This window comes from Poromitra crassiceps (genome assembly GCF_964638095.1).
Source record: "Poromitra crassiceps genome assembly, chromosome: 30".
Taxonomy (NCBI): domain Eukaryota; kingdom Metazoa; phylum Chordata; class Actinopteri; order Beryciformes; family Melamphaidae; genus Poromitra; species Poromitra crassiceps.
In genome coordinates this window covers 3,308,692-3,322,793 of record NC_139652.1, presented here as the reverse complement: position 1 = coordinate 3,322,793, position 14,102 = coordinate 3,308,692, and the positions used below count along the sequence as shown (strand labels likewise).

The 14,102-nt window shown below is 42.0% G+C and overlaps 1 protein-coding gene across 3 annotated transcripts in view; it reads right to left on the bottom strand.

The window, feature by feature from the left end:
* LOC310800501 (uncharacterized protein) overlaps positions 1-2,133 on the bottom strand; it is a 34,404-nt gene extending 32,271 nt beyond the window's left edge. For all 3 annotated transcript variants that reach the window (XM_083663108.1, XM_083663110.1, XM_083663109.1), the window contains exons 1-3: positions 2,119-2,133; positions 1,063-1,181; positions 688-839 (exon numbers count right to left, since the gene is read on the bottom strand). In XM_083663108.1, coding sequence (XP_083519234.1) covers positions 688-815 — 128 coding nt within the window. In that variant the 5' untranslated portion in view covers positions 816-839; positions 1,063-1,181; positions 2,119-2,133. The remainder of the gene's footprint in view (positions 1-687; positions 840-1,062; positions 1,182-2,118) is intronic.
* Positions 2,134-14,102: the final 11,969 nt, after the last annotated feature.

Below are 14,102 nucleotides of genomic sequence, written 5' to 3'. Positions count from 1 at the left end.
GAACTTGTAAAAAAAACGATCTGCCCTCCACTGATCATCCACAAGTTCAGCCTTTTATAATTTTATACACAACTTAGTTTGTTTGAAATAAAACAGCAATATTAACTTTTTATCATCCGACCGTCGTATCTGGTGAGATGGTGCAGCCATTGGATTGAAATTGTATTCTTCCTATGTGCAGCAAGAGCAGCAACGTTTCATGTGATTTGAGTTGTTATAGAAAACAGCCTATGCACAGCATTGATTTGGTTATAATTATGCACAGCATTGATTTGGTTATAATTATGCACAGCATTGATTTGGTTATAATTATGCACAACATTGATTTGGTTATAATTATGCACAGCATTGATTTGGTTATAATTATGCACAGCATTGGTTTGGTTATAATTATGCACAACATTGATTTGGTTATAATTATGCACAGCATTGATTTGGTTATAATTATGCACAGCATTGATTTGGTTATAATTATGCACAGCATTGATTTGGTTATAATTATGCACAGCATTGATTTGGTTGCTGTTATAATTATGATTTAATGACACTACTGTTAACCTTGCAAGCAAGCTGGATTCCCTCAAATGTGATTCCCTCTAATGTTTTTCACAACTTCACAACATTTTTCCTTCATCAATATTACTCAAGTTTGATCAGGTAGACTCCCAGTATAACCAGTCCTCTTACCTTGTGTCTGAAGGTCCAGGTTCATTACTGAAGTATGGAGGAGCATCTTTAGACCAGTCAGTCTTCATAGACAGACAGCTGGGTACTGGAGACTCTGCTCTGCCCTCCTCTTCCTCCTCCTTACTCATCTTCTGGACTTTGTGATCTTGTATCTGTGAAAGGTGTTATACAAATAAACTTTACTCACTTACTTATATACTTACTTTACTTACTTCAGTCAGTCTGAGAGGTAAACCATATAACTTGGTTAAGGATAGGGTTAAGGTGTATGGGTTAAGGTCATGGTCTAGTTTAGGCAGAGAAAACCACTTTGTTGTTGTTAGTAAAATGGTTTGGTCATTGTTTAATATGCAAAAATAAATAAATGTAACTCACGTTTGTTCTTTAGAAACGCTGGGAACTCTGCTCACCCACATCGAAGGCAAACGGATGCCCACCAACCCCCACCACACCACTCTTACTGTCCTCCCTGCTATTTGAATGTCACACTCTCTCTGACACACACACACACACACACACATGCACACACACACACACACACACGCACGCACGCACGCACGCACGCACGCACGCACGCACGCACGCACACACACACACACACACACACACACACACACACACACACAGACTATTTTAATTCTAGCTTAATTCATTCTTTCCTTTTTATATATCAACACTTGTCTTGAATGAGAAAATTGCATTTTTGTCAAAGACTGTCATTTTTAAGCAGATCCTGTCTGTAGGATGTCATGTGCAACAGCGCCCCTCTGTGGCTGGTTTGTGGCTCTGTGACTGTCAGCTGGTTTAGGAGAAATCAGCCCGCCCTCAGTCAGAGCTGATGACACAACACACGCGGACCAGTCAGACGCTGTAGGCAAGTCGACGCATGTAGGCTACAGTAGGCCCTCTGTAGGCCTTAATATGACACAGATCAGTTTACCACCCCGCTCTGAAGTCCTGATCTGCCTGCAGAAAGTCAACCAGCCGTTTCTCTCTTTATGAGGAGCCATGTGACTGAAAGACGCTCATCTCGCAGAGTCTCAGACACAGATGGAATAAAACTGGGTTAATTTAACGGTTTAATAAACTGCGTCATGTAGGCCTTCTGTGAAGTACAGCACCGCCCACATCAACTTCCCTCTTTGTTTTACTGATGTCATTATCTCACTATGACATATTTTCTATGAGCGTTACTTTGAGAGAGAAAACAGGCAGGTGAATGCAGGAGAAGACCACAGACACACTGACTCAGAGACTTTGACAAGAAACAGGGACGTTCTAACTATGAAAATGGTGACATCATACCATCGAGAGCATACACAAAATACGATCAGAAATAATTTAGCATAAGTCTCCTATTTTGGGATCATAAAGGTGACTGAATAATATGCCTATATAGGAATAATAATGTAGTAATACTGTAACACCCACCCTGCTTCAGCCGTGTCTCTCCTGTTCTGCTCTCGCAAAATGGAGTCAGTCTGAATTAACTGCGACACAGGTAGGTCATCCCACCTATCCAGGTGGAATGGCCAACCCCTCATAAACCAGCCATACAGCACGTCACAACAACATCACGTGACGTCTCTGAGGAAGACTGCAGGAAGCAGCAGTCGAAACTGTCAGGTATGACAAAATACACACAGTCTTTCAATAAGAAAAACTAATAGTTAACTGCGACACACTTTATACTTTACTTTCACTTTTAACAGTTTGCTTGCTCCGCCTGTAGAGAGAGCCAACATCACGCCCACTTCCGGGTTAGGCACACCAAGAGATTTCATCCGCCATTTATTTTCCCATAGACATTTCGTAAAATGCTTATAAAATAGATTTACTTAGTCGGATCAAACGATTCAGCTCTATTTAGAATCAGGGCAGACCATAGAACATGTCACTCAGACCAAAACATAAAAAATATCAGATAAAAAAAACAAAATCAGTGACATGTTCCATGGTCTTTCCTGATTCTAAATATTATTGAATCGCTTGGTTTGACTAAGTAAAACTATGTTTATAAGCATTTTACGAAATGTCTATGGGAAAATAAATGGTGGATGAAATTATCTTGGTGCGTATGCCTAACCCGGAAGTGGGTGTGCCTTTGGCTCTCTATGGTGTTGTTGTGGCACCTTTGGAAGTGATTACATGTAATCAGGTTAATCAGGATACACTGTAATCCCTGACAGGTATAGAAAAAACAAGATTACAGCTACATTTAATACAAATTCTGATTTCTAACAGGATTTAAAATACATTGTATTATTCAATTTGTATAAGTTGTGTATTTATCCAAGCGGCTGTGCACTGTAAATATTGACTCTTCTTATTTTAGATTTGATATATAGCCTAATATAAATTATATAAAATAAATAAATAAAACCTAAAAAACCTAAAACCTTGAAGAAGAAGAAAAGACACACTTGAAAAAACACTTGACTTGACTCAAAAAGGACCACACCAAAACATAACATTTATATGTTTTGGGTGCGCTGGTCTATCTATCTATCTATCTATCTATCTATCTATCTATCTATCTATCTATCTATCTATCTATTTATCTATCTATCTATCTATCTATCTATCTATCTATCTATCTATCTATCTATCTATCTATCTATCTATCTATCTATCTATCTAATGTATTGCCAACTGCACCAAAGAAGACAAACTGTGATTATAATCCAAGATTACAGTCATCACATTTTCATTTGCAATATCCATTGTTCACGGTTCACCATTGACCATGTTCTACCTTGTGTCTTATTATTTATGTCATATGTAATAATGCAAAGTGTCTGAACTGAATCATTTGTCCAGGAAAGAGTTTTACTGAGCAGGCAGCTTGTATTTGAACACTGCTGTGATTCAGAATAAACTTGGGTTTGCCTTGAACAAGCTTAGTTTGCTCACAAATTACAAGTATTTACTGATCCTAAAACTGTTGTTTGTTACATTGAGTGTGTTCTTCAACATCTAAATTTGTGTAATATGAAAAACAGAAAAAAATGTGTCGAAAAACAAACTTGTATCTTGAATTGTGCGATTTCACGGTTACCTACTTTTCTTTTTACCTTTCACCAGACTGTGTCATATATTTTATATTTTATAGTTTGTTTTTTCTTCCGATGGGCCATAATATCTTTAATAATAATAAAATACAGTGAAATACCGTATATATACTGTGATATTTTGGTGGATACCGTACTGTGACATTTCATCTCCTTACATCCCTATACCACACAGACAGGAACACAGTACAGACAGAAAGGCACAGACCTTCTCCACACAGACAGGAACACAGTACAGACAGAAAGGCACAGACCTTCTCCACACAGACAGGAACACAGTACAGACAGAAAGGCACAGACCTTCTCCACACAGACAGGAACACAGTACAGACAGAAAGGCACAGACCTTCTCCACACAGACAGGAACACAGTACAGACAGAAAGGCACAGACCTTCTCTCCTCACACAGACAGGAACACAGTACAGACAGAAAGGCACAGACCTTCTCTCCTCTCTCCTTGGACACTTGTCTCTTGTCGTTCATATCACACTTGTTGCCCAGGATCATTCTCTCCACGTCTGTTTCTCCACATGCTGGGAAAACACAAACACAGATGCATGCTGGGAAAACACAAACACAGATGCATGCTGGGAAAACACAAACACAGATGCATGCTGGGAAAACACAAACACAGCAGAGGGAATGCTGACGATGTTCACGTAGCTCTTCTGTCTTTTCTATTGGATCATTCCATCATCATGGGCATTCTTACAGGAAACTAATGGAACTGTTTACAATTCCAGCCACTCTGTCACTCGCAATTTCCAGTGTTTTTATACGGAGTTCCCAACCGAAAGCTAAGTGACGTAAATCCACACACATTTACGAAGTTAGGTATCAAATTTAATATCTATACACATGTAAGCATATAAGAAGCAGGAAGCCTTAAATCCCACGTCCCACTGTTTACAGTCTGAATAGCAACTCCACTGCTGTTGTGAGATGAGTTGACGTCTTCTATGCAGTGTGTTTTTGCGTGAACGTTATTAGCGAATAGCCGGAATGGACGCGGAAAAGGAAGTGATGGTGGCAGGAGAGGCACGCTGTACAGGAAGCCGGGAACAAAGGTAGGGCTGTCGCAGTCTATTTTTTCAAATAAGAAAATAGACTCTGGGTTCCCAGATTGATGCAAAACCAATGTAAAACACCACCAGCCACAAGATGGCAGCACTAGACCATGGAATTTGTATAAGAAGTTATGACTACTTATGCAACCACTAGTCTAACAGGAACAGTCGTTTATGACTGCTCAGTGTATGAGGAGAGCAAAGAGCAGGTTGGTTTAATTCCCACCGAGCACTATGGTGATATCAGGAGCTTTGGATAAAGGTATCTACAGTACAGATGCTGTTGTGTTGTATTCAGTGGGGGAAAGTAACTAAGTACATTTACTCAAGTACTGTACTAAAGTACAACTTTGATGTTCTAGTACTTTCCTTCATTAATTCCATTTTATGCTACTTTATACTTCTACTCCACAAGGAGAATATTGTACTTTTCACTAGGCTACCTTTATTTCATAAATTGAGTTACTAGTTAATGTACAGATTCAAAATGGTTGATCCAAAATCTTATCAATAAATAAGATATATCTTATTATTATTATTATAGATTAAGCTACACAGCAGTAAATAAAACAATTAAAATTAGCCCCACCTTTACCAGCTCCAATATTAAAATCATATGTGCATTAATCTATCAAATTATAGATTATAATCCCATAATATAAACTATATTATTGTGAAATGGGCCATTCTGCATGATGACTTTAAGTATATTTTGATGGTAATACTTTTGTACTTTTACTTGAGTAAAGTTTTGAATGCAGCACTTTTACTTGTAAGGGTTAGGGTTAGGTTTACTTTACTTTGACTTGTAACAGGGTATTTCTACCATTAAATGTCAGTGATTTCTATACTGTGGTATTTCTACTTTTATTTGAGTAAATGATCGGAGTACTTCTTCCACCGCTGGTTGTATTGTGTAGTGAAAGCTCCGCCCACCTCCTCGATGTTGCGTATCCAGTTCTTGATATTGTCGAAGGACTTCTCATTGGTGATGTCATAAACCAGCATGATGCCCTGCAGCACAACAGACAGGAAGTGATTTCACAGGAAGTGACATCATGAAGCGTGACATTAGCGGGAAGCGCCCGGCCTACTGGCATTCACCCCCTGACCCCCGGGGGGCGCTCAGAGAGGCAAGCAGCTGTATGTTACAGCTCACACACTGACAGAGACTACAGTTACATTTAGCACCCACTCATATCCACAATGAGGTCAACAGTAGAATAACTTCTAATTCCTTGCTAACATTACTTTTAGGTATTATATATTATTATTTTATTTTTTTAATCTTTAACGTCTTTTTATCTTTTTAATCAGAATTGTATTATCTCTTTATTGTTTTTGTATTGGTTCTAATGTCTTTTTATGTCCTTTATCTGTCTTAATTCAGTGTGTTGTTTGTGTGGTTGAAAGGGTATTTGATGTATGTGTAGTGTATTTTATATATGTGTATTGTATTTTATATATGTGTATTGTATTTTATATATGTGTATTGTATTTCAATATCTGTTCCTTATCCTTATCTGTCACCATTTCTGTCTTTTAATGTTAAGTACATTAAGCTGACCGGTGTCTGACCTGTTGACACACACACACACACACACACACACACACACACACACACACACACACACACACACACACACACACACACTCTCTGTTCTCCCTAAAGGCCTAAACATGGTCGTCCGTCCGCCTCGAATTGGAGCCGTCTCGCCGTCTGGCAGCGCCAGCGAGCCCTACATGCTCGGACGCCACTACGCCCTCCCTCCTCCCACCCTCCCTCCTCCTGTGGAAGCTCCGTGTGAAAATGGCGGAGATTGTGTGCCAGGCAGTCTGAATGAAATTGAATGTAACGTTCCCAATTCTATGTATTACATTCTAAAAAACGACCCTCAACATTTGGGAAGGCTAAGCCACACAACTAGTTCGTTATAATCTAACGTCATGCTTTGAAAGGCGACTTTACAATGATGAGCCAAGGCAACGGCCAGTCACAACTCTCCTGCAGCTGACGTCACGCACGTATCGTCGGCGCTGAGTCACATTTTCGAGCAGCCCCCGTCAGCCGACGGCGCCCCCTCCCCGTAGGACGGCGCTCCACCCGCCGTCATACGGGGAGGGCGGGGCGAGGCTCTGACGGACGACCATGTTTAGGCCTTAACAGTTAGTCAGTCAGTCAGTCAGTCAGTCAGTCAGTCAGTCAGCCAGCCACTCATGGTTAGTGAGTTTAGTGGGATAATGACCATAGATAAGGATAGGAAGGTGCTACAGAGTCAGGTTTTGGGCGTGGTTGGTTTCTGAATGATGACGCGCTCCACAGTGTCTCTATTAGTGATTGTCTCTAAACTAAAGAGTGAGGAGGAAGGGGGCGGGTCTTACCATGGCGCCTCTGTAATAGGCTGTTGTGATGATCCTGAACCTCTCCTGGCCCGCTGTGTCCCTGCAGGAAGAGACAGCATCAGTACCTCCAGCTACAGCTAGGGTGACCGGAGACAGCATCAGTACCTCCAGCTACAGCTAGGGTGACCAGAGACAGCATCAGTACCCCCAGCTACAGCTAGGGTGACCGGAGACAGCATCAGTACCTCCAGCTACAGCTAGGGTGACCGGAGACAGCATCAGTACCTCCAGCTACAGCTAGGGTGACCAGAGACAGCATCAGTACCCCCAGCTACAGCTAAAGTGACCGGAGACAGCATCAGTACCTCCAGCTACAGCTAGGGTGACCGGAGACAGCATCAGTACCTCCAGCTACAGCTAAAGTGACCGGAGACAGCATCAGTACCTCCAGCTACAGCTAAAGTGATCGGAGACAGCATCAGTACCTCCAGCTACAGCTAGGGTGACCGGAGACAGCATCAGTACCTCCAGCTACAGCTAAAGTGACCGGAGACAGCATCAGTACCTCCAGCTACAGCTAGGGTGACCGGAGACAGCATCCGTACCTCCAGCTACAGCTAAAGTGACCGGAGACAGCATCAGTACCTCCAGCTACAGCTAAAGTGACCGGAGACAGCATCCGTACCTCCAGCTACAGCTAAAGTGACCGGAGACAGCATCAGTACCTCCAGCTACAGCTAGGGTCACCGGAGACAGCATCAGTACCTCCAGCTACAGCTAAAGTGACCGGAGACAGCATCAGTACCTCCAGCTACAGCTAGGGTGACCAGATCCCACAAAACCAAATGTGGGACAATGAGTATGTTTGTGTGGGACAATGTGGGACACGTAACCAATGCTGAGTAGGACTGCAACTAACGATTATTTTCATTATTGATTAATCTGACGATTATTTTTAGACTACGGTAAGTCATTTGGAAATACTCTTGAGTTCAAACAATGAGAGCAGCATCTTGAAACTGAATACAATTATTATCTAACTTTACCTTTTAACTATCATTTAAAATTCTGTTTTCTGGAGAGAAAAAAATGATTCATTGAGCAGCACACTGAGATACACGTCCAGGGTCTTCGGAAAGTTAGCAGAAGCAAGCAAATAAGCAGAGAGCTCAATCTGAATTGGGGAAACTGAATTTGAAATTAGTCGTTTATGGACTTATAGGTCTAATCAATAATAATTACATTCAATTTCAAGCCATCACATTACATTTCAAATAGTGTCTTACAATCGTTTTCCTGATTAAAAACAAACAAACAAACAAACAAACAAACAAACAAACAAACAAACAAACAAACAGATAAACACACACAAAAACAAATACATTGACAAATACAAATGTATGCTATCCAAATAGCATCTCTCTTCCACTGAGCTGTTTCCAGCTGATAAGGTGTATTCTGCTGGTTCAGATTGTGTTCAGTGTTCAAACTAAACCGGTGTAAATGCAGTGAAGCTCTTAACGGCCAAACCTCTGCATGCGCCTCGTTAACAATAGTGGGGCTCAAAAAATGCACTTTCAATGTAAAATAGGTCGCTTCCGGAAAGAAGCGCCAAAATTTGCACAAATACTCCTTGTGGATTGTTATTTTGATAAAAGTAACTGGCCACGCAGAAATCTCGATCTTTCCAAGATGGCCGCCATTTCCCGCCCCAAAAAAACTATTTTGGGGGCAACTTTGGGTAGAATTGTCCAATACGAATTATCTTGTTATCAAACCATACATTTATGACCACAGAGAAGCCAGATTTGTTCCATGTAAATTTCAAAATGGCTGCCATTTCAAAGATGGCTGCCATTTCAGCTATTTTTACCATAGGATTTCACTGTCCAGGGCGATTTTGATGATTCTGGTGTCAAATGACAGGTTTTTAACTATGGAAATTTAAAAATTATACATCAGAAATCATTTGTATATCTCCTTTTGCCATTTACTCTGCATATATTTTCAAAGTAATGTGAAAATATGCATAAACAACAGTATTTTAGCTGGGCTACTTGGAGCGGAGCACCAGCAACATGAGCAACTCAGGGGTCAGCCTGCCTAGCAGCTGTAGTGTCAAGGACTACTCCAGCGCCAGCCTGCACCACCTGCAGGACACTCAGGAGATGACCGCCCCCCCCCTCATTGATTTCCTGTCCCCACCTTGACTCTCATTCTTTCAAAGCTATTTATTGTTTTAGCAAAAATGTATGTAATTACTTTACAGCAAGGTGTCCATTTATAAAAGTGGTAATTATTAGATCAAATGTACTTTATTAATTAATAGATTAACTCATTGAGTGCCAGCCACTTTTGGAGAACGGACGCTCCCAGTGCCAGAGTTTCAGAGCGGTTTCAGTGATTTCTCGAGGCCCACAGAATATTGTGTGATATTACTATGTAAACACCGAACACGCACAAAGAACGATGAGACTCTATTGTATCAGCAGCAAAAAAAAGTTTATTGATATCATTTTCCGTTCTTTAGTTATCAGCCGGAGAAGATAGGTCAAAAACAGCAACAACAGGCGTTTCCATCTAGAAGCTGAGATATTGAGCCTTTTGTGAAATGAAGCATTTCAAGCAAATCACTGAGTCTGAAGCTAATATTTTCTGACCTGAAACATCTGAACAGTAATTTCCTTCAATATAACAGCACCCCCACCCCCCTCTACTGCAAACTCCTCCTCCGTGGGTGTGTCTCTGGTGGCTCTGCTCGCTCTGCTGCTTGTCAGGCGAGTCTCTGCTGCTTGCGGATCCACGTTCGGATGGCGGCCGCTCGTCGGGGGAGTCTGGATCGGGCTCGCTCGTTTCTGGGGTTTCGGTTGTGAGCTGGGATGAAGCTGCGTCCGATTCTGGGCTTTCTGCTGCGCGTTTCAAAGTGTGCTGGACCCAGAGTCTATTTTCGGAGCCCCCCACCGTTGTGCGCCGGCTCCCAGCGCGACAGCGAAAAGCCAAACCATTCTCATGAGAATGGTTTCATCACGGCTTTTTCTGCTGTTTTTACTCAACTTTCTCTAATCTGGAGAGCACTGTCGCCACCTAATGGGTCGGTAAAATAGGTTATACACATTCAACATGCCCCAAAATTTTACAGGAGATGTATTAGGCATTGATCCACGTCCCACCGTCAAAAAACGCAATTGACGACAATCGTCGTCATTGGCACTCTACGTTAGTATTCAAATTGACGACGATTGTCGTCATTGGCACTCAATGAGTTAATGTATTTATTTATTTATTTATAGCTTATGCATATTCAATTGTAACCAAATAATCGCTCCCTGTGAAAATAAAATGTCAATTTCCTATACATTTCTAATAAAAGTTGTGCTAAAATACTGTTGTTTATGCATATTTTCACATTACTTTGAAAAGATATGCAGAGTAAATGGTAAAAGGAGATATACAAATGATTTCTGATGTATAATTTTTAAATTTCCATAGTTAAAAACTTGTCATTTGACACCAGAATCATCAAAATCGCCCTGCACAGTGAAATCCTATGGTAAAAATTGCTGAAATGGCAGCCATCTTTGAAATGGCAGCCATTTTGAAATTTTCATGGAATAAATCTGGCTTCTCTGTGGTCATAAATGTATGGTTTGATAACAAGATCATTCATATTGGAAAATTCTACCCAAAGTTGCCCCCAAAATAGTGTTTTCAGGCTGGAAATGGCGGCCATCTTGGAAAAAAATAAAATTTCTGCGTGGCCAATTACTTTTATTAAAATAACAGTCCACAAGGAGTATTTGTGCCAATTTTGGCGCTTCTTTCCGGAAGCGACCTATAGGTGCTGTTTTGAGCCCCACTACAACAAAGAGAATGTGCACTCCCTCTCCAACAGACAGCTGCAGAGAGAGAGAGAGAGAGAGAGGCATTCGCTCACTCTCTGTCTTACTCGTACGCCGAGACTCACCATATCTGAAGCATGATTTTCTTGCGTCCAGCTCTATCGTCCTGATTTTGAAGTAAATTCCTGAAACAGAGACAGACAGACAGGAAGACAGACAGACAGACAGACAGGAAGACAGACAGACAGGAAGACAGAGAGACAGACAGGAAGACAGACAGACAGACAGGCAGACAGACAGACAGACACACAGACAGACACACAGACAGACAGGACTCATGTTAGAAAACACATTTAAACCAAGTAGCAGCCTTCGGGGCTGAAGAATGAAGCAAACACAGAAGTGCCAAACACTGCAGTTCCTCGAATGGACACTTGAGGCTAGCTCCCAAAGCAAACTTTACAGCATACAGTTATTTATCTATTATTCACATAGTCACATAGTCACATGCATTGTTATTTTTGAGAATTAATTACATTTGTCATAAACGGTTAAAATGTAACTGAATGCTTAACGAATGTTGGTCACATGTGACATAATCCTATTTCTGTTATCTGTTTATTAGAGGGTTTCAGGGAGCGGAAAGCATTTTCAAAATTTTACCCACAAAAAGTTGGGGGCTTCGTTAGTCGTTTGTTATTTTGGCGTCATTATATTCATGTCAAAACCTTACTTCCTGTTGTGACCCTGAATCAAGTGACTTTTTATGGCTGAACAGTTATCTGACAACACAAACAGAACGATGCTGATGAAAAGTTTCACACTGAAAACAAGTGATGAGTGAGTCAGAGCAGACAGGAGTGTGGTTTACTGCAGGCTTCTTCTGAAGCTCTCACATGCATCATGACAGCAAGACTAAAGCTGAGCTGGAGAGAGACAGCAGAGGAACCTCACAGAGATACAGAACAGTAGCCTGATATTCTTCAATGTGTCTTGGGGGCGTTTACATCTGTACTTTCAAGTGATAAAACACAATCTGATTGCAATCTGATCACAGAAAACACATGTTAATGCCAGGTGTAAATGGCCTCTGTGGGACAGAACGGATCAGCTGACGTAGAGAGGAACATCCTGAAACCGTTTGAGTTCCTTTTGAGTTCATCATCTCATCTGGAGATGCTTTGGTTTGAAACCAGGAGACAGACAACAGATTGTCTTCAGGTTGTAATTGAGCAACCATGTTTGAATTTTAGAATTTGGTAAACAAGACGACAGATGCGATTCTGTTTTGTTTTTTAGTTGTGCTGGTGTTGGAGTGAACTGCAGCTCAGCTGGAGCTGTGTGAGCTTTAACTACTAAGCTGTCTAGTAAAGTAAACGAATGCAGCCGCAGCGCCAAATCAAGAAGACATGAAGCAGAGCTCACTTTTAAGCTTTTTCGACAAGGGCAAGAAACGTCGCATTGACGAGGAAGAAGATGACTCGTCGCCCTCCCCCTCAACAAGTGCGGCTTGTTAGGCTACGTTCACACAGCCATCCTTAGTGCTTGAATCTGACTTGATGCTCACATGTGATTTTTATGTGTGGCTGTTCACACAGACTTTTTAAAAGTGGCCCATATCCGACTCCAGTGTGAACAGATCACGGACATGAAGTGACCCGCATGCACAGAACAACAACAATAACGTCACACGCAGCGCACTGCTGTTCTACGTAAACCCGGAAGAAGACAGCAGTAAACATGGCAGTAGCTGATGATGTGGTTTCATCTGTTGTTCACGGTTTAATTTCAATGCCCGCGTGTTGGTCCTCCCCCTCCCTCCTCCCGCCAGCGCAGAATAGTGACGAATGTCCCTCTGGAATGACGTAAAAGTCACATTGAAGTGGTGGACGCTGCCAGGAAATCTTTGGATATTGAAGACATTTCGGGAGATGACTTGACGAAAACGCTGAAGGAAGCGTTCGCTTCGGCCTAGACGACTGGTCTGGGGCCACAGTATGGATATTGGGGTGAATGGGCGCATTTTGGGTGGACACTTTTTTATTGATATTGTATTTGCACTATAGTTTTAGCAATTCAGTAGGTGGCGGTAATGCACCATTTAAGGATGGCAACTGCCATAAAACTCAACAGAAGAAGAAGAAGAAGTCACATTGAAGCATTAAGTCAGATATGGGCCAGATGTCTGTTCACACCGGAGTCACTTTCAAAAACATCAGATTCGAATCTGATGTTTTACCACATTTGAAAGTAGCCCAGGTCGTCTTTAAAAAAGCCACTTTCAATGTGACTTGTACTGTTCACACAGTCATGAAAAAGACTGATCTGAGTCACTTAGGGGGGAAAAGATTAGATTCAAGCACTAAGGATGGCTGTGTGAACGTAGCCTTAGTGCACCCGTCAGCCTCGCTGAGCGGCAGGTTTTCCTCCAGGCTGACCGTGGGAGGTCTCCTGGGTTCGGGGAAGTTTGTGCAGATGAACGGGTTACGGGTCCGAGTCCTCCAGGAACAGGACCTGTCAGGTGATGGAGGCCATGGCCGTGTGAGCTGCAGCTCAGTGCGGCTCGCTGTAGCTGCTCCCTCCGCTGGAAAACACTGAAGTGAGAGAGAGAGAGAGAGAGGAAGCTCCGCTCCTCTGACTGTGCCACACCACGGTCAAGCTGCTGGGAACATCCTATACTACTACTTCCGATCACACCTTTCAAAATAAAACCTAATCTGTAGATCTATAGAGAGCCGCAGTAACGAGTCCGGAAATCATCGATGCTAACGCCCCTGGTTCCATACAGTTTTCGCCTATGGGAGTTTTGAATGGGTTTTTGGCGCGATGCTTCTAATAATCTCTCTGGGCAACGCTGGCTTAATCAAACGCGAACCAGTGTTTAGTAACATCATCTTCACACATGAAGACCACTTTTATGAGTTTTGAAGCTTTTACATGCCGTTAAACGGGCGGCTAGCTAGCAAACGGCTAAATGAGACTACACTGCTGAGTCGATGTGGATATATACGTCAATAACGTCACCACTTCAAAGGGCGAACACGGAAATTCTCTTTCCCTCACCTGGTTCAGCCCCGTTCAGCCCGAGGTAATC